This window comes from Lipophrys pholis (genome assembly GCF_963383615.2).
Source record: "Lipophrys pholis genome assembly, chromosome: 16".
Classification (NCBI taxonomy): Eukaryota; Metazoa; Chordata; class Actinopteri; order Blenniiformes; family Blenniidae; genus Lipophrys; species Lipophrys pholis.
In genome coordinates this window covers 16,474,466-16,500,558 of record NC_137634.1, presented here as the reverse complement: position 1 = coordinate 16,500,558, position 26,093 = coordinate 16,474,466, and the positions used below count along the sequence as shown (strand labels likewise).

Sequence of the window (26,093 nt, the reverse complement as noted above, 5' to 3'; positions counted from 1 at the left end):
CGTAGCATTCAACGTGCAGTGACAAATTTGTGCAAGACAGCATGAAGGCCAAATATACCCTCTCTGCATGCTCAGTGTTCACTAACACACACACACAAATCCCTCCTCTCTGAGCTCCATCTTTAACTCCTCTCCGACCACAGTCTCAACGCTCCTCGTTGCTTATTTTTCCCCATTGTGTCTCCACGTCTGCCTGAGGATCCACAAGCCCGACAAGAAACAAAGGAGGCAGATCATATCAATCCACCTGACATTACAGCGACCTAAACAAGCACGAAGCACTTCCTGCCAATTCCTCGCTCCTTTCATAACGGTTGACAAATATACCGTCACGTCCTGTTCAACAGAAGCTCGTCATTGTTTCAAATAGTTTGTTTTGTTAGATTTGGTGGTGAAATACCAGTGCTGTGAAAAGAGAGGAAAGAAAAAGAAGACCTTTAAGACTGCATACTGAAGTTATATGAAGCTATTTTGGGTAAACACTGTCGGCTTTTTTTATGTAATAATTTGCATATGTGCATTTGTTTCAAAGCACACACAGAAAAACATTTTTCTTTGGTCTTAAGAGTCAGTTTTTTTCTCTCACTGACAAATAAAATGAATAAATTAATACATAGAATTAGAATATTTCAAAAGCATCCGTGCGTTTCTTGAGTTAAGCAGCGTGTGTTAATAATTCAATATGTCAAACTGACATTGGTAAATGTTTTTACTAAAGATCAAATTGTATGGCTGTAATTGAATTCGCAATGTTGAGCATTTCACTCTGCTAAATGTCGGTACACTAATCAAGATGATGACTTCCCTTCAAAAAAGACATGAAAACTTTTTTTCTGAGTTGTTCTGTAATATTAAGTTTTATACCTGCTGAAATCCATTTTTTATTGATCCTTGACTGTAGAAATAGCACTGCTGTGGTGCATCATGCATCATTTCACCCACATTTATCATCATCACTCCATTAAAAATGCTGGTTACATCGAACAGATACAAACAAACAAGCCGTTATGTTTCTTTTAAGACACACACCCGATTAATCTCCCCACCCCAAAAAATATATGAATGCCGGTAATTTTAGCACAAAAGAATGGCTGCAAGTCATTCATACATCTTAATATGTAACTAAACCAAACTGACACGAATACAGGTGGTGGCAAATGAATAATTAACCCTCCTTTAGCTATAGTTTAACTATTCTTTTCAAGATAAACTAGTAGTTTGAGCACTTAAGAGGGCTTTCAGTGTCGACTTTGCCAGATTTTTACTCTCACAGTCCAAAACCAGGCAGTGCATGTGAATTGCCATTTGCCCCCTCGTGACCCTGAGTTAGATAAAGCAGTATTGAAGATGGAGGGTCTAATATAAGCAGTCATTGTGAGGCTCCACTGGGGGCTCACAATGATCCAGTTGGGTGTGTTGGACTGGAGTGGAGACGTCTAAATCACGAGGGTAATCCGGAACCCGGTTTGAAAACCACCACTATGGGCTAATCTTCTTCATTTATAACAAAATGCATCGCTTTGAGATCCTTGCCGCAGCAATGAGCTGTGAAGAGGCTGAGCAGCTGTCCAAAACAATTTCATAAAAAGTCCACTGGCATCAGAAGAAGGACGCCTCCGCTCGTAGTCTCCAAATGGGCAAGCAGGTGGAGATAACATAACGTGCAGAATATGGTCTGGCTGCGAGTTTCTCTTCATGCAGGCACACTTTGAATTGAGCTTTTGAGCCTAATCATTTCTAATGGAGTCCTTAGATTCTCTTCTTTGAAGAACAAAAAGACAAAAACTGCCCAGATAACCTGAAACACCCACCAGCGATGTATTCAACTAATGGAAACTAATGCAGTATATGTAGCACTAATTCAATTTGATTATCTGTGAGGCTATTTAGACAGTCAAACACTGAAATTGTAAGCTGAGCTGGATTTACTTACAAAAACCCTTTCACACTATCTATGATTTATTTTAAGCCCTCTTTACACCACTATGTTTCAAAAGAATTTTCTTCTCAGAAAATGTTTGCGTTTACATGGCAACGTTGCGAAAATGATGTCCGTTTTCGAAAAGTTTTTGAAGAGTTTCACCTTCGGAGGCCATTTTCCAAAAAGTTTTCATTTCCAGCGGTTCCGAGCACCAAAAACACCACGAAAGTTTCCTGTTTCCACTCGAAAACGCTGTCGTGTAAAGAAGGCTTAAATTACAGTTGTGAGGACCGGGAGCGAATCCCAGTAAACACTGTGCAGAGGACAGGTTACACCCTGGACAGGTCACCAGAAACAGATGACCACACACATGCACAGAGTCACGTACGTCTCGGAGAACCAGCAGGTTAAAACCTTGTCCCTTCTGACTGTGAAGGAACTGAGGCAGAACTAACCCCTACGCCACACGTACTTCATTTTCTCAACTAATTACGTTCTAATTCCACTTTCAAACCAAAATTTCCTGATCGACAACTACAACTTGGGTTTTGCGTTGCAGACGCAAGTATGAAGAGCGAAGGCGAGCTGATCCTGTTGGATCCTGCTGGAACAGAAATGAAGCTTGACCTTTGAATGACTGCCCCGTAGCTCACGTCTGTCCTGTCTGGGACCGAAAGAGCTCCAGCGATGACCCTCTTAATTCCCTCCGTACGTATTGTCTGTCTGACTGCGTTGGCACAGGACATTTGAATTTCAGGGCAGATTTACGCACCGATATGGAAACAGCGGCCAGTCCCAAAGTGGACCAGGGGGAGAGACAGTTGATTTGCGCACACACACCCACGCACACGCACACTCACGCACGCACACACACACACACACATACACACACAGTCTGTGCTGGCGAAGCCCAGCTTTAATATAAATGTCCCCTCAGCTGGAAATTGTTTCCAGTGCAGCTGAAAGGCTCCTTTTATTGAGCGAGTCAAACACCACACCCCCCCCCCCCCCCCCATTCCCTCTCTCTCCGACACACAGACATACACACTCTTGTTCTCAACATGTGGACGTACAGGGAAATACTAGTTTATTTTCTACCGAGTGTTTTTGTTTTGGATTCATTCAAATTACACAGGAAAAAACAGTATAGCTGTGTGTGAAGATCCTCTTTGTTGTCGTCACTAGAAAACTGGAGACTGCGTGAAGGTCAATACCATTATTTCCTGGTGCAAAGCTGAAATCAATATGGTTTATGTATTTTTTTTGATTTGGCAAATTATTTATGCAGGATGTCAATAACAAATGTAATGCCAAAAAGCAATACAGCTATTCCACCACAATACAAGATCTATCACCTAAATGTACTGGTCACCATGCGGTGAAACAGAAAAAGCTTAATCGTTTATAAGAAATGAGCTAAAAGGTTGTGTTGCACGTTCTTTCGCAAGTCCAGTTTAAGGGGGTTGTGTTGTGTTGCTCAACGCCAAATTCATTTCCTCTTTTCAGTGTCTCAATTCAACCAGCTGACACCGCCGACAGGATTTAATCCCTCTATTAAGACTGCTCATCTTTCATCCACCCGTCTTCTATACTCAAGGGTCGTGGAGTTGAGATTAGGGAGAACAGGGTCAGAACAAACAGACTTAAACAGACCGTCCCCAGACCAGAAGCCAAGCGGGGTTAATACGAGGTGACGGAGTAAACCACTGAACCAGCGTGCTCTTTTCCAACCACTCTTCTTCTAATTCTCCTGTTTGGACCATAAACCTGTCGATTTGCCCGTTTTGTGTTGCTGAAGGTCGTGACTGAATCTAATATTGACGTCCCAGAGTTCAGTTGCTGTACAGAACACATGGATTAACCCACATTATTTGACACACATTGAAAGTCTTCCTATTAAAGTCTTAAATCCAGATAATAATGAGGATCATTTTCTAAATCTGGCTTCAAGGATGCAGTTTGGGGATGCAAGTGAAGCTCAGAAATCCAAGTTAAATTAACCATTAGCTCAGGTCACACTTCTTGATTCAAGAATAATAACTTTAACATTTCAAAAGAGAAAAGAGAAACTCAAGTGAAAGCCTTTAAGACATATTAAAAGCTGCCAATGTGGGGTTTTTTTTCCTCATTTGAAACTTTGATACGCATGTTTTGTCATCTGCCACAACGCCCAAGATATTGTGCGTTTTTAACCTGTACAGGAGTTTCCATTCTACAGTTAATCATCAGCCTTCCGCATAACATCCGCGCCAATGTGAGGAAGGCCTGCTTCACACTCGCGAGGGAACAGTTTTCAGAAAACATAATTGGATGGTCCTAGCTGGCTGGTCACACTTAACGGAAGGCTATAGGGGAGCAAAATGGCACCGTTCCAGGAGCAGAAGCACAACATCATTACATGCAAACAATGGCCTTAGGATGCAGCTCAATCTGGAGCAAAAGTAAACTGGTGTGGGAGTTATTCCGCCGGCGACACCGACGGCAAACACTTAACAGGAAGAACAGGTTGTGCCTTCGCTGCTCGCCTCATGCAAAAACACACAAGCATAAATTTGTCTACAAAATATTTTTTTGCATGGCATTTCACGTCACTCACATTTACACCCACCCATTTGTGTCCAGCTTGAACTTCGTAACATTTGACGTAAAAGCAAAAGAGTGTCCTCACTTTGCTTCTGCCCTGAGGTGTTCGGTGTCCAGCACGCAGACTACAGGGACTGTTGCTGGGCGTTTCTTTTTTTTGTTTTGTTTTTTTTAAAACAGAGCTTAAATCTTCAGAAAATCAGTAATCAGCCTTCTGGAAACAACATTTCTTATTAATACTGCCCTTAACTATGAAGTGGTTTTGCATTGTCAAGAAAGAGAAAGACCAAACGTTTTCTCCTGGAGAGAGAGAGAAAGAGAGAGAGAGAGAGACGGCTGAAAACAGTGAAGGACTTCAACACATTCCTCAGCCTTCACAGAGCCATACCTGCCAACACTGACTGCCGAGAAAAGGGGGATTTTAAGCAGAGTAAGGCCTTATCCCAATGCACACACTGACTTCTTGCTTAGAAAACCTCAGAGTCACTCACAGGACCATTCAGTCTTGTCGCCGGACTAATCAGAAATGCAAACTAACAACAAAAGAGATAGAGTCTCTTTTACAAGCCCGAGGAATGAGGAAATGTGATAGCTTGGCTTCGCTGCTAAGATTTCATCTTGAAGGTTATTAAAGCTTGCTTTATGAGATCTGGATCCAACATAAATTATCACCAGCACAGACACACACAGACACACACACACACACACACACAGACACAGACACACACACAGACACACACAGACACACGCACCAACTATAACTTGATTATCCGTTGCAAGCGTTCACATAAAGAAGTGAGCGAGGAAGCTACGTACTGCACACGCCCAATAATCCAATGATCTGTTTGATGAGACTTCCTCAGGACAATAAGTTAACGTCTCTTTAAGAGCAAAAGTTGTTTTCTGCTTTCAAGAGCATAAAACCAAGGTATTAGATGAACATAACAGCTGTGAAATGAATTCAATGTATTACATCCAAAGAAAAACTAAATAGAATGAGCTAATTGTATAGGCAGCATACAGCACTACTTTTTTTTTATTCTCTATTCATTATTGCAAACACAGCATTCATAGCCTTCGGTAAGGTTACTTGTATTGGCTCCTGAATGTTTGACTTGTGAACAGTAATTTGTCAGCTGGAGTACAGTGGGGTGTCTTTTTTTTTTTTTCTAGAGGACAACACACAGGGTGCACATGCCCAGACACATGCCACAATGGAGAGCACACAGACAGACATCGGCAAAAAAAAAAAAAAGAACGTTACATAAGCGATCAATGGATGAGAGGTTCTCAATGGGACTTCCTGTTGGTGTTGCAGACATGCATCAATACCATTGAATAAACTACACAACCACACAGGATTAACTGGACATTTCTGACAAAAGCTCTTCTCCTACTGTGCGTAAACATTGAGAATGAAATACGACTGGCAGGACGAAGCATGTCCTCACAGATTACCAATAATAAGAAAATAAAATCTTTTTTTAAAATACACCTTGTAGAAACAGATCAGAAAAACTCTTGTTTACATAAATTAAACCAGTACAAATGGTCAGTCATCCCGGGAGAGGATTCTCGCTGCTGTGTTACACAATCTGTCAGCGTTTCGGCAGCAAGTCACCATTTTCCTGACACGTTTAAAAGTAATCTGACTGGAGTACATCTCCTGCACCTTCAGAGCCGCCGTCAGAACTTTCCATGGCTCTCCGAGGCTTACATGTGACAGTGTCAGAGTCAATATATCAACTGCTGCACCGGGGCGGGATGATGTAATCCCGATCTGTGACTCAGATTGGCGACACATGGCATCAGTAACACACACATATCCACCGACATGCTTCATCCAACTGGCACTGTCGGGATGAGGTAGTGTTTTATTTCTCTCTCTCTCTCTCCTTCTCTATAAACGTGTCAATCAAAGCCTTGATAGCAGCTCCAGCCTGAGTCTGAAGAACACATGTGGACGTCTCCCCGTCTCCCCGTCTCTGGCCGCTCGGCGTCACACATGCTGAGCTAAGCTCAAGTTGGAATAAGGACAGGGAGTGCAGATTTCAGCGGCGAGGATTCCCCATCCATTGTCCCTTCATTTGTGACCGACACACCGCTGACCTCTAACCCTGACCTTTGACTCCTTTGTGTCCGTCTGTGTAGGCATGTGCGTGTGTGTGTGTGTGTGTGTGTGTGTGTGCGTGTGTGTGTGTGAAGCCTGAGAGGTCAGTGTGGGAATGAACAATGAGCTGCTTTGACTGCCACACACAGAGTGGCTTTAAGCTGCACACTGACGCAGGTAACTAAAATACAGCCCACAGAACAGATGTTTAGCTTTTCAACATTCACAGTAGTTCAGTTAAAGTAATCCTTAAATTATAAATAACATTAAAGTCTTCAGTAAATTGTTCATGATTGAGTTAAACTGACTCCTACATTTATCCTTTTTTAACTGAACGCAAACAATTGTTTTTTTGTGCTTTTTTTTCCAATCTTCAATGATGTCAAACTAAATTCTTTCAGATTCACGCTTGTTTTTCAGCCGAGGCAATGTGACATGTCACAATAACATGTAGAAAATGATCAGGTATACTACTATAACAAGATCACTCGGATGGATTAATGTTATTATATTTATTCAATATAAAATTCAGTGTCACTCCAGCTGGTTTAGAGAGCATCTTCCTCCATTATACTGAAGCATCATGTATTATATTATGTCTTAGATAAAGGAACATGATGACACATTAAAAATGGACAATAATGTGGGAAAAAAATAAACAAAACATGGCTACAATCATCATTGTGTGACAAATTCAACTTAGAAAGACCACACATTAAAGCCCACTTGAAGAAACTTCATTAACAATATTTCCATCCCAAGGTGGAACTTTTAGAAAATGCTTTGGCTCTGTGGAAACGGGGGAAAACGGAACTTTTTGTTATTGCCGCTGCTGCGTGCACGCCACGGCCGTAGTAAACACTCCAACTGCACATAAGTGACCAGACGGACAACAACAACAATGGTGGCCTCCAGAGTGGCACGACTCCCAGTCCATATTCTCCTTCCCTTGGTAGTTTTATAGTTGAGAGTCACCTGCAATACCAACGTCATCGTCTGTCCATACAAATGTCTGTATACGCATCATTGTTAATATTTATAGCGTATTTTTCTCTGTGCACATGTGTGTCGTTTCATTACAAAATCAAACGGCAATGTCAACCCGTGGCCTGGCATCCTATCTACATCGTAAATGGTACAAACGTACACATGTGCAGTAATTCTAGTTATCTTTTCAAATCAGCATTTAGGATCCCACGCAGCTCCAAAAATTTCCAATCCTCACAAACCTGCCGATTACTGCACATGAATAATATCAGCTGACGTGAGAAGGGTTAGAAAAAAAAAAGAAAAAAAAAACAATCCCTCGTACCTCCTGGCCTGTTTGACTCACGCCTGTGATTGCCACCTCCAACACAAATTAACATGTTCTCACCAGGGCACAAATGACGGGGTGTCTGAATACTACCCTGCTGTGTTTATGAGGGAGTGTGTGTGCCAACAGGCTCGATATCTTTCTATCATATCAGCATTACGTGTGACCTCCTCTGAAAGGGAGGAGAAGCCACACTGTTAGGTTAATGAAAAGTTATATTAAAGGCTCCCACTGGGTTCTTAATGCAGTTAATTCATTGTTGATCGTGGATACGCCTGCGTGTGGCATGTTTTGTTGGATACTTGGTGTAACTAACACTAACTGCCACTGACTGTTTATGGAAATGTCCCATACCTGTTTTCAAAGTTCAGTGAGGAGTCTCCAAAATAAGTAAAAACAAGGATGAGACACTTTTTTGGCTATTGGCCTCAAAATAACCGAATGTTTCCTTTCAATCAATCTACCAATCAACAAACAGTGAAAAGGTGAATTTAAATGCCTTTTACCCAGGATTATTTAGTCAAATACAAGCGCAGAAGTTGGAGGTGATAAACTCTGGAAGATGAAGTGGAATGGGTGTGTTTGCGTCTGCGTGTCTTTGTAGTCGGATCTCCCCGCCTTGTCTGCTGTGGTGGGACATATATCAAGCGGCCGATGTTTGAAATTCACTCTCTGCTCTCTGGGACTTCTCAGTCTTGTCTGCAGTGGATTCATTCAGCGGGTCTTATCTAAACTGGGGTGCTTTATTCTTCTCCTCTTCCTGGGCTTTCTCTCGCGCGTCTCTTGATGTTTGAACACACACATACCTGCAATGTACAAACTCACACCAGACCTCGGCTCCAAGTGTCCCAGTGTTTCCACAAGGACTATTTTGACGCTGTCAGCACTTCTGAGGTCTGACCGGAGAAAGGCAATTTGCACCCATCCTTCACAGTCTTTCTATCCATCAACCCCTCCTCTCTTTTCTTTCTTTGAAAGATGAAAAAAAATCCCATCCTCCATTCTCAAGAGGCATGACTATTCCTTCTCCTATTCTTCCTCAGATTCATTCACCCACAGTGTTTGTCACCAGCAATCTCCTCTCCTCCTACTCTGACTCCCACTCTATACAGCCTTTATAAGCTTGTGTGTATACACTTGCTCCTTCCACAGGCTGGGAAAGATTTTTTTTTTTGGGGGGGGGTCCTATTGCAGATTTCAGCCTCACGGGATCTCGGCTAAACGCTGATAGCTGATATTTCCTCCCGAAATTTCCTTGGGGAATGCAAGGAGTGAGTTTGATGCATAGATTAAGCCATGCCATGAGGATAAAGCAATTGTTCTGAAGATTAGAAAACCTGAAACGTCTTACTAATGTGCAGAATTTGACTTTTATATTACTGCTGCAGGCATATGTTAATAGGGGTGAGCCTAAAGTCAGCAGATCTGGCATGAATAAAAGACTTTAAAACAATGTCTGACAATTGACTGGTGAAGAAAATATTACTACTTTGAAACTGTAGAAATGAAAAAAAAATACATATTATTACTTTCCAATTGAAGAATTGAACTTTATGCCTGACTGTGCCGATAAACGATGAAATAATAATGTGATACTTCCCCTGCAGGGAAATTCTCAGAGCACAAATGGGGCTGAGCTATAAACCAGCTGGCAATGATTCAGAGCTTAAAGAAACTTCAACAGGAAGCTCGATTTCAGAGAGTTAAATGATCACAAAGTTTATTTTGGCTATTTGTATTAATCTAAGGAGAATATTAAAGTCACCATTTACTGAAACCATAACAGTGGTGTGGACAGTTTTGAGCCACGTACGTCCATGAACATCTGACGGCATCACACAGACCCTTCAATGAAGGCTGTCCGGGATCCACAAGGATTTGATCTCGAGTCATAACAAGTCAGGAAACAGTAGATTTTACACATGATTATATCCCTAATCTATGGGAATTCCTTACAATGTGCCATACTTAGATGCTTTAGCTCTGACCGCACCACATATACATCGAGGGCGGCTGACATTGAACGTCCTCGCAGCATTATCTCAACATCCTGACAACATAATGGACCTGCTGTTCAGGGGATCAGCTGAACTTGGTCAGGCAGGAGCACAGGACCAGCTGGGGGAGCTGATCTCGACATCACAGGGGCACATTACGAGCTTTATCCTGTCTATACATAGACCATGAAGTATTCTTAGCGACACTATGGACCAACCGAGGTGATGGACAGCGTAAAACTGCCGAACAGAGGGAAAAGATTGTGTCTGAAATTTGCTGACCTCATTGAAATGCCATTTATTGATCTTTAAAATGGTGTAATCGCTTCCTCATTGAGGGCTGAGGCAAGTCTTTATGATGCGAACTCATGATTGACCACAAGACAGCTAGTCTAAAGCAGGTTAACGTCTCGTTTGAGGACAGTGATTGAAAGAGTAGACCTTGGCAGACACTTGATGATGGCCACGAGCTTAAGGTCACAGTTCAACCCCTTTCTGAAGAGCCGCCACATCAGCGGGTACAACAGGCTGAGGTTGTACCAACGTCAACACGAGCGGAAAATGAGCACCTAGGAAACCAAATTCCAATTTCTTTCCAGGCATGCTTTCTATGATCCTGGAGGATCAACAGTGACTACAAAGTAAACGTCAGAGTGGAGACAGCAGGATGGCCGGACTGGAGATCCCAGTGTTATTCCACGACAAACAAATCCAAGCAAATAACCTTGATCTGTGAGTCTGTGAGTGCCGGACTACACAGGTTGTTTGATTGGTTTAATTAATATACCACCGACTAATAAAGTCTATTTTCCAGACCGCCATTCACTTTTATCAATTAATGAGAGGACAGTCAAACAATAAGATATTGAAACTGCCGGGAAGAAATCTGGAACATTTTCCATCAAGCTGTCATTTCTGGGACATTTACTTCTATTTATTTCCACACAAAAATATATAAAAGATCGACTTCTGAAAGCTTTGAGGCAGCCAGCATTCTTCAGTCCTTTCTGTGTTGTGCAAATCCGTTAATGAATTCTTGACTGTAGTCAATGACATAACACACGGAGCTATAACTAACTTACTTTAAATAATTACTAAATGGTGACCTGTCCGGGGTGTGAGCTGCCCTTTGCTCAGATAAGTTTCATAAGGAGCCAGTTCATGCTTGTCTAAAGTGTCTTTATAATCAACCCTCCACAATTTAAAAGACATTTTTTTCTGAATAATGTGAAGTTTTGTTTCAGGGGAGGCAGCCATCACTTAGAGGCTAAAGAAGGATGCTTGTTACTGGATATTTGCTGGTATGAATCCCACTCACGGATCACCACAGTGGGTAACTTAGCAAGAACTCTTATATTGAGCAGTTACCAGCTTCAGGACTGTCACAGTATGCAGTCCCTTCACGTACATTTGCTGTACTATATAACTTTACTAGTCAAATTACAATTTTTATGTTGAATTTATTCAAAAACGAAACATATCTTCCTGTGGCAAACCCAAATCTAAACACAATCTCTTTGATGAGCGTCAAATCCATTAATCAAATCTTTTGTTTACTATATCCACAATGTGCTGGACCTCCTGTTTTATTCGCCACACAAAGATGTAAGCAACTCCGAACAATGAATATCTACTTGTTGTTTCAAGTGTTTCACCTTGGAGGAAGTGAGTGGAAACTGAAATTGAGCAAGATGGAAGATAATGGGGCTTATAAATGATTTATAGGCTCGTGAAGGCGGTCAAACCTGTCTGCGCACTGATAAAGACCTCATCTGAGTTAAAGCGCAGCATCCTCTTTCCACAGTGAGCTCAGACAGGCCAGACAGCGGTGTATTTTACATTCTGTATTTTGTCAGTCCTACTGGGCCTTTTTGAAGCTCCAGGAAAGCAGAAGTGCCATCAGTGTTGGTCGACCCCCCCCCCCCCCCCCCCCCCCGAGTAAATGACTGGATGTAAATGGCAAAGTGTGGAAGAAGTGACAGTTGAAATGTCTCTCACCATGTCCGCTGGGGTGCTGGCCGTCATGGTGAAGCTTTTTTATCCCGATCCTCGAAAGGTCTTCTCACACACACATGCACACACACAAGGACACACACACACTCTGGGAGATATTTCCCCCTTTTCCACCCGTGCGCTCGTCGGAGCTCCCAAAGCCCCAGAAAGACGCGTCTTCGTCGGATTGGAAACACAAGCGATCCCCGGTGACTCTCTCTCTCTCTCTCTTTCTCTTTCTCTCTCTCTCTCTCTCTCTCTCTCTCTCTCTCTCTCTCTCTCGGTCCACAGTCACAACACGGAGGTAGTCAAGACGCTGCCTCTTCCTCTTTTTCTTTTTCTTCTTTTTCTTCTTCTTCTATTGCACAATCATGTCGTTGATTATTTCCCACGGCAGTCAGTAATTTCGGGGAGCGGGGTTAATGTTTGCTGTCGACCCGAGGGCCTCCTCCGACCCTCCGAACATCAACAGTATCCTGCTCCGCTGAAAGGTGCCTGCGCCATGCGAGAGAAAGCCCAACGCTGCTGGCACATCCGGATCGCTGCCTCTCCTGGTGACAAGGAAGGAAAGAAAAATAAAAAAAGAATGAAAGAAAAACTGAAATAAAGAGAAAAAAAAAAATATCCTCAAGGTGAACGGTGGTCGTCCTCGGGTGGATTCGAACCAGCGCCCCGCTGCGAGAGAAAAGACGCAGCAGGAGGAAAATGTGTCGGTCCGTGTCTTTAAAACGTGAGTGTGTGTGTGTGTGTGTGTGTGAGTGTTGTTACGGACTGCTGTACCTTTACGGCTTGTTCAGCTGTCATCCAGCCTCACACCACTGTCAAGCTCCACACACACGCACACAACACACACTTCCTCTGACGCTTTTCAGTGTAGTCTCCTCCTTTCTGTGGCGAATAGAATAGAATAGAATAGAATTTTTTTATTGTCCTCATACAAGTACAACGAAATTAACAAGTCCAATTATACAAGTCCTTGTAAAGCCCCCTGGATTCCCTCATGTCTGATCCTCACCTTTCTGTGTTTTGTAACTGTCCAACCTTTCAGACTGGATCAAAGATATTTATTATTTGCATCCTATATTTATGAGTACCATCGCCTCATGGCGAAAATGTCTTCAATTCTGAGTTGGTTTTTTTTGTGAGAGTTTGCATGTTCTCCCACTGCCCAAATGGGCAGATATCTACCTATCTATCTATCTATCTATCTATCTATCTATCTATCTATCTATCTATCTATAAAATGATGGTTGTAAAAAAGAAGCTTCTAAGTTTGCAATATTGCATTATTCATCCTGGAGATTATTATTATTATTATTATTATTATTATTATTATTATTATTATTATTATTATTGTCGTCGTCATCGTTTACTAAATGGGCCTGGGAGATGCTAAACATTCAGAACAGATAACTGGGGACTTTAATACATTAAGACTAAGTGTACCTGTCTATTATGTTTCCCACTTTTGTCCTGACTCTATTGTCCAAATGTTTCATTTCAAAAGGCCTGAGCTTTTTTTTTTTTTTTTCCAGCAGCAGTCATTTATGACTTTCAGGCTAGTAAAACAAAAGTTGGATTACTTATGTTCTTATTTGTATTTACTAAATATTCTATTGAATTTGCAGATCGGTTTAACTCGCAGCAATCTTTTTCCTAATTGATTTTATTTCATGTTTTGTTTAATATTCACCATTTAAATTGATGGGTATGATTTTGTTTTCGTCAAATTGATCTTTGGTATCATAAATAGGGTGGGGTACACTATCTTGTGACGTACAGTAAATGTCCTGCGAGGTACAACTCGATTGAAGTTTTATTTTGGAGGGAGCGTTACTTTGGATCCGGTCGTAACGTCGTGTCGGCTGCAGCTTGATGCAGCTCAGTATAATAACATGGCGGCAGTAGCCAGGGTTGTTGGGGGGTGGGAAGAGAGTGCTGAAAGTAGTGTGAGCATGAATGGAAGAGAGCGCGGTTTTGTTCCTCCCACCATCTGAGGAAGAAGAGGGGAAGAGGAGGAGGGGGGTCATTGATTTGGAGAGAGAGAAGGTGTGTGTGTGTGTGGGGGGGGGGGGGGGGGGGGGTAATAAAAAATATTTAGGAAATTAGAAATGTTATTATATTACTGACTGACTACTGAAAGTGAATTTCTTCCTGCTGCTATAATAAAGCTTTTTTGTTGCACAAACTAAGAAGACAATACCATCCTAACTGGTGAAGTCTCTCCTGTCTGTCGCCTCAGGGGGAGAGCAAAAGTCAGCATGAGCTGCAAAATCTACAACAACAGTTGGATTTTACTGTCTTACAGCCTGTAACTCCAAGACATTGTTGCGCTGTCATGCCAGGTGACATAAAGTCTATAAGTGAGTAGTGACTTAGAGGATGAGACAAGGCAACAAGGATGCCTATCCTCCATCATGGCTTCATCAATGAGTTCGAAAAATCAGTAACCCAGAATTCTTGGGCTGCGGAAACTGAAGAATGTCTTACACAGTACGAGGGTGTTTAGGGTTTAACTGGTGGTTTTAAATACATAACACATATTGCGAAGAGATTAACTTCAGTGTGGTTGTGGAGTTATTTATAGCATATGTATATAGCATAACACATGTAATGTAATATCCTGTGTGTGTGTGTGTGTGTGTGTGTGTGTGTGTGTGTGTGTGTGTGTGTGTGTGTGTGTGTGTGTGTGTGTGTGTGTGTGTGTGTGTGTGTGTGTGTGTGTGTGTGTGTGTGTGTGTGTGTGTGTGTGTGTGTGTGTGTGTGTGTGTGTGTGTGTGTGTGTGTGCGTGGCCCTGTTTCCGTCAGAGGTTGCGATGTGTATCAGCAGCAGGTCTGTCCTCTCTCTGGTGGACTGAGTGAAATCCATTGTGGCACCAGGAGAGGCCTTTTCTCTGAGATCTACTGGATTAACTGCCTAATCTCGCTGGCATAAAGGGAGAGTGGAGAGGGGGCAGTGAGTCTGACACACACACACATACTCACACACACAAGCATAAGCGTGCCTACAAAAACACAGTGAGGCGTGAAAGAGATTTCGCTGGCTGTGTATTCAAAATTAAGGTCAGTGTTTTATTTTCACCAAGTGCGTGAAATGGGGCAGCGACAAAGGATTATTGTCATCAACTTCTCTTGATTATCTCCCTGTTGACTGAAATATCAGCGACGTATGACAGACGCAGGCCACATGCGGCCCAAAAACACAATTTCAACATGTTTGATCTTATTGTCAACTGCAATTATTCCTTAGATATTGTGAAGCAAAATGCGTTATGAGGTGGAAGGTGTCAAAGAGACATAATTTGATACATTTAGTTTTTATTGTTTAATATGAAGTTCAAACTGTCATAGATTATGCAGCAATTCACCTAACGTGTAGGGAGAACATGCAGACACCACACAGGAATATCCCCAAATGCCCTGAACTGAAGCAGGAAAACTGCTAAAAGCCGCTACACCCAATAATTTCATCCCTCCACCGTGCAGCACTCCGAACTCGAGGCGGAGGGAGGAAATTATTTCATATATCTTAAATAAAGTCCAGATCAGGGTTTCAGACATGCGGTTTCCACCCTGGGCTTGACGTTTCAAATGTTTTCACTGGCAAGCGTGCACTAGCAGGCGAACCATAACACTCAGATCGCAGCTCAGACGTCGGTGAAGCAGCAGTGAAAGCTTCCAAACTGCGAGAGTAAACTTTAAATACATGTATGAAGAACAAGGCCTGAAAATACCACACATGGTGGACATGTCTTTTTATTTATTTTTTCTTACATTTCACTTTGTTATACATTAGTGAGCATTGGTTAAAACAGTATTTAATAGTCTGATCAAATTTGACAGTATGTGGCCTCTGAACTAAAAATGAGTGATAGCGACAACAATGATATTGTTTTATTTTATTTTATTCTTTTATTTCTTCTTGGCTTTCATTATTTGTTGCTGTTCCTCTTTTTTGACGAAAGCACTTTGAATTGCCTCGCAGCAGAAATGTGCTCTAAAAAAAATAAAGCGGCCTTGCCTTGCCTATTAATAAAGCGTATGTATATATATATATATATATATATATATATATATATATATATATATATATATATATATATCGCAGTCATTACAACCAAGTGTTACAAAGTGCTGTACAACACAGCAAGGATCAAAGGGGGATGGTGAACAAAAAAAGAAAATGAATAGCAGTGGAACATCTCACAAAAACAAGCGTCTTATTTTAGGTGCAGGAGAAGATTCTTTTCATAGAGGTTTGGAGTTAAAACCACAAATTAGGTTGGCTTTTGTACCTGAGACTGAATGCAAGGCAGGTTTTCTCTGACCGTTCTGTAAAATTCCAGCCTAACGTCACATTTTCACATGTATGTGTGCTTCAGTTGACATGGTGGATTGTCTCATATGTTCCAGCCGAAAACATGTGGATGAAATAAATACGTGTGTGTGTGTGAGTGTGTGTGTGTGTGTGTGTGTGTGTGTGTGTGTGTGTGTGTGTGTGTGTGTGTGTGTGTGTGTGTGTGTGTGTGTGTGTGTGTGTGTGTGTGTGTGTGTGTGTGTGTGTGCGCAGCAGGAGTTTCCCTCCTCAGCACTGCTCTGTGCTTGTTTGACAGTGCAGGTCTGAGTAACATGAACCCCCAGGTCACCTTTACAGTCCCTCACTTCCTCTCTTTAAGGTCTGCTGGTCAAACATAAATGTTACATTTGGTGTAGAGAATATACCTTTTGTCACTGTCTCGGCTTCCTGACCGTGTTCACGTTTAGATTTCCATCTGAGCACCTGTTGTTCCCCTCAGGCCACACACAGACACATGAGACACATTTGTAGAGGCATTTAGTCGTCAAAGAATCACATTCGGTTTGTTTTTGTCTGCGTTCAAACGTCAGAAGGGCTTGAATCGTGTTTGATAGATGTCCCCTTTCAGAGGAGCTCTCTTTTCTCTTGTCAGAGTCATGACTAAACAGTCGCTGCTTTGAAGGGCGGCATGCACGACACACTCGGTGTGGCCACCACAGCTCCATTTAGAAACACTGACGCTCGGCATAGCGGAGCTCGGACATTCCTCCGCCGGCTTCCACATGTTTCCCACAGATTATTAACGCGCACCGTGTGCCATCAGCTATTCTTAGGGCCTGAAGCAGACTTTGAAATCAGACTACGGTGCAAAGGTTTCAGCTGGAAGCCGCCGGCGCAACACAACTCCCTGCGTGACACTTTGCAACCTTGGACTGAGAGGATGGTTCAATTTGACTCCCCCAGAGAGGCGTGAGCAGTCATTTCCCCACCGTAAACACAACGGGGGGTTCATGTCACCTCCCCGTTTGTCTACAGTCTCCCTCATGCCTCGCAGTTCTTCAGTGACAGGAATACTGGCTCTGTTACTTAAGGTTAGGTTTACCTACACGGTAAATAAAAACCAGCAGCCAAGTCAGCAGTGGAGTCAACAGATATCAGATTTTCTTTATCATTTTGCCATCAAAAGTACATTATTTGCAGATGAATTATTAGGGCATTTGGTAACATGATGTGGGCCTTACACAGTGGAAGAGTGGTTGGCTCTGATTCTAGTTTTAATTCTTAGATTTTACTTTCTAATACAAATACGACATAACACACAAGCACACACACACACACACACACTAACATTGGAACTAGGTCATCTGTTATCTCTCTCTGTCTTATCACTATCTCCTCAAGTATCCATTCGTCCTTGTTTTTCACTCACATTGCTTTTGTTTGTATCTGTTCATCTGTGCATCTTATCTTCACCTTCTTGAGCTACGTTTTCTATTATTTCTTCCATCAGGGGTTCCTTTTCCTGCGATCAGCTTAACAAGAGGAGCTCCTTGATTTGAGGCCTCCAAAAGATGAAAAATAATTGTCAGTAAAGTCTAACGGCTTTGTGTCAAACAGGCTCATGATAAAACGAAAACAATATTAAGTTGGGCAAAAATGATATGAGCCTCGCTGCGTTGTTGTGGTTGATTCTCATCTCACATTGACACTATAACTACTTCAGTTCTGTGCTGGTATATGTATATATATATATATATATATATATATATATATATATATATATATATATATATATATATATATATATATATATATATTTTACTGTCCACTGTCATGGTTCAAGTTGCGTTTCTTGTGTTCTTTTTGAGCTTCCGATTCTCCTTTTTCTTGACTTCCCTTCCTCCTGAGTGTGTGATTGTTTTCACCTGGTGGCTGCGCTATGTGTTGAACCTCTTCCGTGTGTTCTGGTAGTTGGTCCGTCTGTTTCTATGTTCCTGTGTTGGTGGCACTCCAGTGTTCTTCAGGGTCACTTTCTCCGTTGATCTCGAAAACGTTAGTCGTTTGGAGTTTTGTTTTGTCTTTGAGTTTCCGTTCCACCAATGGTGGTGTGGTGTCATGAGTTCTCCTCTGAGGCGGACATAGCATCCACAGCTTTATAACAATTCACTTTCACATTGGTTTTACATATTCATAAACAAACTACACTCATGAACATCTCAAAACATTGTGTTATTTACCCAGCATATGCATAAAGCAAAGTTTTAGACAAATCCAATCCATGCTTTTGAAAAAGGTTTTGAAAAAGCTTTTAATTTCCTTTAAGCTCCCAAAACCATACGTGTCATTGACGCATAGAAACCTAAACCACACGCCAGCTCCGAGTCTTTCGACGGTTTTTAAAGGCTTCCCCATTGTCGCGGCCATAAAAGGCTATCGTCAGAACCATTCCTTCTTCCCCACAGGCAGCTTTTGTACAGTGTCACCAATCCTCCAACAGCTCCCGTTATCATATAGGATCAGGTCCCTTTCATAAGCGATAGTCCTAAACTGGAGTGAGATTTGGCTCTGACTTACCAGGAGACACTCTAAGCCTCGGCTTATCTCCAACTAACTGTTGTTGTGGGGATGAGGAGTAGGTGGGCGCTCCTCTAATCTGCCCACCTGTTAACACACTCAGCAGTAAATCTACAGGAGGATTTGTCCTGAGATCTCCCAAAAGACCTCCCACCTGAAGCTGAATCTAAGTTACAGGTTATGTCTGTGATTGCGGGGTTGCCGCAATCAAATGTCTTAAATCCGTGTCGCATGCTGTTGGTGTTTTCTTCGGTAATGCAGAAGAAGAGATCAGCTCTCACACACTCAAAATAAAAAAAACAAGAAAAAAAAAAACCATAATCTTCCTTTGGCTGTGAAATAATTTGTCATGTTTTTGCCATCTGTTTGCCACAGAAGGGAAACCAAAATGTAATGCTCAGTGCTCATATTTGTTCCAACACATGGCTGCCACGGGGAGTATGCGTCCCTATCTGATGTCTTTCTGTTTACCTGCGCGTGGGTGTTGTTTGATTTTTAATGTGCCTGTCTCTGTTTGTGTGAAATATCCCGGAGAGACTCCTTTCAGTCAAAGTCAACAAACAATTTTTTTTTAGAATTTTTCAGTTTTTTTGCCTGCTCAACCTGTTTAACTAACTCCTCTCAGAAGTTGCACATAAAGCTCAAAGCATGACGGTCACGACTTCTGCCGCCTGTACACGTCAAGGCAGATCAAGTATTACCTGACAGTCGTCTCTTCAACAGGTCTCACGAACCTGAATCAAATGGCTGCGCGTTGGTGCTTAGATTACTCATGTGACTCATCCAGTATGTGTCTGTTTGAACAGGCACGTTGTCGCGGTGCGCCCTCTCTGTTTCATAACAACCAACTCACCAAGCTCGGGATTATTCAGGATTGTTTGCCTTTTAAAGGGGACATATCATGCTAAATCCACTTTTTTAGCCCTTAAATGCATTTTGTTGTATATTTAGAGTGTTTAGAAGTACAGAAAAGTTCAAAGTAGTCTCTTCAGGTGCTCCGTTGATATCTTTATATTCTGTTTTGGTCATATTTTGCGATCGGTTTCGATTTTTCTATTCTCTATTACGTTTTTTGAACAATGACGTCACAGTATTCTCAGCGGAACTGCCAAATTAGGACATCGACATTTCGAGCAATCCGCCATTTTTGTTTCTCGCTGCGATTTTGTAGTCCAACCGAAGTTACGAGAGGATAAGTCGAAATGTTCGGTTGTTGGATGTAGTAACCCACAAGCTTCGTTACACCGTCTCCCAGCATCAGAACCTTTTCGAAGTGCCTGGTTGAGTTTTATTTTTCACAGAAATGTACCCACATCTGTGGGTAAGGTCATTTTTGTGTGCGCGAATCACTTTAAGGACGACTGCTTCAGCAACCTCCGCCAGTATAAAGAAGGATTTGCCGAAAGACTTCGTCTGATTGAGCGGTCAGTTCCTTCTATCTATGGAGACGACGAACAGAGCACTTCGGTAAGCTGTATATAACGCTAAAAAGTGTGATGATAAGACGTCCCTGTTATTGTTTTGTTAGCATTAGCAGTTGCACCGTCTTCATATGTTAGCGCTGTGTGCTCGTTTTAGATTATAATGTAACTTCTGTGTTAAATAGTCGTTGTAATACAGGCAGTATTGTAGTAGTGGGCATGGATGGAGAAGTTAGTGTAAATATAGTAACACACCATTGCGTTACATCCATATGAAGACGTTGTTCTGTAGGTGCATCATCGTCATTTTCATCTCGCTCCGCCGGGTCCGACTCTGGCTCCAACATGTATGGCTGGATGGACAAATCTTCCGTTGTTGACATTTTGTAAATAATGTGTGAATATAAAGTTTCTGCGCCGCTAGATAATTGTATCTGTTCTATCAAACTACAAAGATGGCCGAACAGGGTGACGTTGAACCGAGTGTCACCTCTGCAACCTGGAGAGGAGGCGGGGTATGAAGTGTCTCATTTGCATTTGAAGAGACCGCCCCAAAACGAGTTGCTCTCAGAAGCGCATCAGAAAAGGGGTTGAAAAGGGGCCTGTGGAGCTATAATAATGAGGAATTCAGACCCAAGCATTGTAGTTTCGCGTTGTATAGACCACAACTGTATGATTTATATGTAAAAAGGAAGGATTTAAAAGCATGATATGTCTCCTTTAAGTTGGTCTCCAGAAAGTTAATTTAACAGCCCTTTAATATGACAGAAACACACCTGTCTACGCACAAAGAGATAGTGAAATTTGATGCGAAGCTGCTTATTTAAACAGGGTGAGCCTTTGCCAGTTACTTGAAATGCAAGTTTTTAATCAAATGACCATCGTCAGTGATGAGGGACGCAATAATGGCGATCATAGTCTGTATGCTTGTCGTAGTCTTTACATACTGTGCACCATGGATTTCATAAATCAACCTGACGGTGACTGCGGCGGCGTCCTACATCAATGTGCAAGGACAATGGTATGGCAACTTCACAATATTGCTGCCACTGTAGGAGCTGACTTCTATGTGTAAACAACGCCTGTCGTCTTCCTGAGATGGCTTAAAACTGAAACTGTCGCCAACATCAAGCAGTTATGCTTGATAGATAAAATATGAATATCAATCTCCCCCTTAACTGAAAGCGAAGAGCTTCAGGTAGGTGCAAATTGGTTCTGTTCACCCGGACAGCAGCATTCTGGACAAGCATGCAAGGCTTTTCAACCTCAGCAACGAGTATTAGCTGAAAACAAATGCCCGATTTAATTGAAAGATCAAACTTCTAAGCAGAAAGAAAAGTTTAAAAAACGAAACACTCTAATAGATCAAATTGTGAGCCACAGACACACCAACACCTGTGAAAATTCAAAAATCTGAAAAAACAATTTTCCAGAGGGAGAACTAATGAATCAGAGGGAATAAGAGAAATAGTAATACAGGTGAGGATGAACAGAAGAACCCGAGGATGAACCACTGTGTACACAGAGACAATGAGGCACAACTGACAATCCTAACAATCAAGGGCAGTCACAATGAGGTGAGGACACGAGGGAGACAATCAGACACTGTGGGTGAAGAGAGAGTACACATGAATCCAAACAGAAACAGAAACCCGACATGAACTTAAAACCAGAACCAAATCAACAGAAAATTCATGGACAGCAGGAATAATTAGGGAACACCAAACATGAAAACAGCAAAAGCATAAAACCAGATTACCAGCACCATAAATGATTTCAAATGCTGCTGGGAGATCTGTGTAGGGCGGCGACCGTGCAGCGACGTGGTGTGATGTGCGCAAAGAAAACATTCAATAACTAAGATGAAAATAAAATTGGATAGATCCATAGCATAAAGATTGTTTTGAGTTTTTTTATTCAATAACTGGAGACACGGGCATATTTAAAATAGCCTGGAGCACACACATACACCTCCAGTCAATGAAGTCCTCTAATAAAAGTGAGGGGAAACCATTGCACCACAGAAAGCCACAGGAAGAACAAACAAAGTCCTTACAGACAGGTGTCCAAGCTGACAACAGGAACATTTTAGTGATGAGACATGAATACTCACCGCCATCGCTGTGTGGCTCGACTCAATAACAGCTTCATCTTCTGAACATAATAACTTGGTTTTAGCTAATTGGCACCAAGCTGGAACAACAGGAGCCTTTTCTGTCGCTTCGTGGTTTAAACATGTATTTCAAGAGAGAAGTTCTTCTCCAGTATTACACAAGTTTCCTTCACTTTAAGCTCAGAACCTGGGGGAATTGCTTGATGGGATTTCCATTGGTGCATTTGGCTCGTTCTTCTCCATACATACCACATTCAGTGCGTCACAGTGTGATGACTTTTAAAATGATTTCGCCCGCGCAGCAACTCAGTCATTTTCATTTTGGAGCATTTGAATTGAATGTTGTAATAAGTGCAGACCTCGCAAATATTTAAAGAGCGCTTGTTGAATTTGCGTTCACTTTTGTAATCCCAGATTTCTGGTTCTGATTAATGTTACTAAAAAGAATGGGAGTGATGACAGCTATGGATTCAGACAGCCATAATGTTTTCACCTCTTCGTCATGTGCTAACATCATGCCACCACCAAGATTTGGGCAAGTTTGAAAAATGAACAAAAACGTTGATTCAAATGTTGTGAAATACATTTTTTTAATGACGTCATAAAGTCTCACAACTTATTTAACAGTTCAAATAAACGGTTTAATAGGCCAGAATAAACAATGATTTGGAACGCAGACACATGACAAAAAAAAAAAAAAAAACTGAGCCTGTAAAAGAAAATCCACTTGTCACTGTGACACCGTGAAGTTGGAAACCATAACTCCCCGCCGGCTACTGCACTTGTCACACAGTTTCTGCTGTTGCAATTTGGCCTCGGCCCTTCTCGCTCCTGCAGTTACAGTCGGGGCGTGTTGGCGCACAAAAAACACACGCGCTCACTGTGACGGTGGCGCTTCACCAGGGTGTGACCACACAGCTGTGTTTTCATAGAAAACCACAGGCGGTGCCAACCTCCACGTACCTGAGTCAGCCTCCACATGTTTCTCTTCCTCTTTCTATTCCTCCCTTTCTCACTGTGATTTGGCACGGGCCAGACGTGCAGTGATACGCCATGTGTGAGTGGGGTTATGTGGATTTGAGAAAATGATTAGCAAATAAAATGGCTGTCCTCTTCAGAGTGCTGAAAACACCCTGAAGAGTGCTTGTGTTTTGTTTTGTTTTCTCTTTGTGGGAACTGGGTGGTCACATCATATTATTTGTGACACGACAGATAAGTGGATTAAGTCATAAGAATGAAGACTCGTGTCATCTGCTTCATTCGCTGAACACATGTAACTCTATCGCGCAAATAATAGGATTACGTGTTATTTTTGCAGGGCTCAGACTTTAAGTAGCCATTGTTTTCAGGTGGTCACTTGGCTGTTTGCTCTGGGACGCGGCGTTGAGTCAGCCGGGGTTAGCACTGTTATTAGGATGGGAGGGTATTCTTTTTTGTTCCACAGACAAAACACGTAAGCCGGAGTGTTCGTAGGGCGGCAAGGACCAACACAGGCAGAAAAAACGAAATGAAGAAGGCCAATAGAAATGGGGCTTGACTCACAAACACTGACATGCGGTCATGTCGGGATACAAGGCAAGTATTGTATTACTGCAGACGCCTGCTTTCCGCTCAGTATCAAACAAGACACATTCAGATTTACACAGCAAACGTTAGTCTGGGATATTTGGCCTGGAGCCTTTGACATTTGATTTAATTTTAGTCTCTTTTTTTTTTTCTTTTTTTTTTTGGCCTTTGATCCAAAACCTCTATTTCCTGCATACTCCACATTTAAACTGCAGTGTCAAAGACAAACAAATACACAGATACAATCGAACGGCTGTGTTTAATCGCCTTTGATAAGACACTTGATATTCTGGTAAAGGCTTTTGTATGTGTCCTCTCTGCGCTTGGCGCCTCACTTCCTGCTTTGGTCTCAGTCAGCTGAGATCCACTGGCATAAATTCAAGGGAGGATGTGTCTGTGACACACACCCACCCACCCACACACACACACACACACACGCACAGTTAATTTGGCACTGATGCTTTGAAATTAGATCAGCGCTTCATTTTTTCTTCCGACAAAAGAAACTGTATTATATATTATATTGACCAAATGAAATTACTTCCATGAAAGGAGACCCTAAATTAAATGATTGTATCCTCATGATAAAATAAGAAAGAGCAGGAAGTATGGACTTAATTCAGCTCAAGGACTTCGCAAAGTGTACCCCCTATTTGATATTGTGCATTCACATCAACACTCCTGTTTATCAGACAGGCTGAAAGCAATAAGGAAACCGCTGTGAGTTAATGTGTATTGCAATAGATGGATTTCATATTTCATCTCTACAGTAAAAGTGCGTCACTTGTGCGTCCCCAACGCTGTAATAATATTGGCTTTTTGCTGTTATCCAGTCATGTGGAAGGTATTAATCAGATAATTTTAGCAGATAGCCATTCTGTTGATGAATGTGCCAAATCTGCAACCTAATCCTGCATCGAAGAGATTAATTTAATAGAGGCTGTGACCCACTGGCACCTATTCACCCATAATAACAATTTCAAAGTACACAGATTCTCTGATCGCTACTAAATCTTTAATATTTATCTTACCTCGTCTTATAAATAAGTTCATCTCCAAGTTCAGCTGTATGAGCTTTTAATGGACTACCATGAAAACAAGGTCCATAGATCTTTTTATTTTTTGTCAAAAATCATTTGTTAAAAAGGGAAAAGGTTACACTGGTTGAAACCAGTTTTCCAGGTACTGAAGATACTTTCATTTCCCTTCTTAGAGAACTAGATCCATCCATCAAAATGGTCACAATATTCTAAGTTATCTTCTAACCACACTGCCGATCAGAGGCATAAGATTTAATTTTCCTGCAAGACATGCATGACATTTATTACACGTTTTTCAGACAAACAACAAAGTCTTCGGAAAATAGATCATTTATAAACAAACGTTATTAGGAAGCAGGAATTTTCTGTTTTCTCAGTTCATCCTGTTCAGAGGGCAAAGGCAGGGTAAATCCTCAACAGGTTATTAACCCATCACAGGGCAAACACAGACAGACAAACAATCACACACATCCAAATTTAAACCTAAGTTCAATTTAGAGTCGGAAAAATACAAGTACAACAAAATACTACTCACTTACAGTTGTGAGTATTTGAATTTTTCACTTCTTCAGATGCATATTAGATGAGTCTGACTTGAGCAACAATAACTCAGCAGTAAACACAACCTGACGTGTGTATTGACACTGTGCCCTCGCACGTCCACAGGGTACATTGGGTTATGAAAACACAATTGACCTACTTTCAATAAAATACCTGCGCGCAATTTGCATGAATACCTGGCTGCTGAAGCAGGACTGGAACTGTTCTGCTGGCGTGGTGCTAACGCCTCCTGCTTGGACATGTTTCTTGAAAGCAACAAATCGTTGCTTTTCAGCCTCATGGGGACCGAAAACAAGAACTAAAACAAGCTGCTAGATTCCCAGTCATGGACCAAAAAAATCTTACATATTGTGTTTTTCAGGAAGATCGAAAAAGCATGGGAAAGCAACATCAACTCTATGTCTCACTGGGCTACAAAATAGTTCACAAAGCATCAGCAAGAGTTTCTTTTCCAGAAATCAACAAGGCCTTGCAAAATGTTCAAAATATGTGCCTTACTGTTTAGTTTACAAAAAACAAAACAAGTTTCAGTCATTCTCATCGATTTGAAAGTGAATTAGAAAGTATGAGGAATAAGCCTTTAGCATGTCCGGCCAGATCCCG

General features: G+C 41.8%; 1 protein-coding gene across 2 annotated transcripts in view; it reads right to left on the bottom strand.

The window, feature by feature from the left end:
• ubl3a (ubiquitin-like 3a) overlaps positions 1–12,758 on the bottom strand; it is a 35,802-nt gene extending 23,044 nt beyond the window's left edge. The window contains exons 1-2 of one of the 2 annotated variants that reach the window (XM_080483268.1): positions 12,699–12,758; positions 11,925–12,469 (exon numbers count right to left, since the gene is read on the bottom strand). In XM_080483268.1, coding sequence (XP_080339394.1) covers positions 11,925–11,951 — 27 coding nt within the window. In that variant the 5' untranslated portion in view covers positions 11,952–12,469; positions 12,699–12,758. Of the gene's footprint in view, positions 1–11,924 lie in introns of both variants that reach the window. The other variant, XM_080483267.1, reaches the window with a different exon arrangement.
• Positions 12,759–26,093: the final 13,335 nt, after the last annotated feature.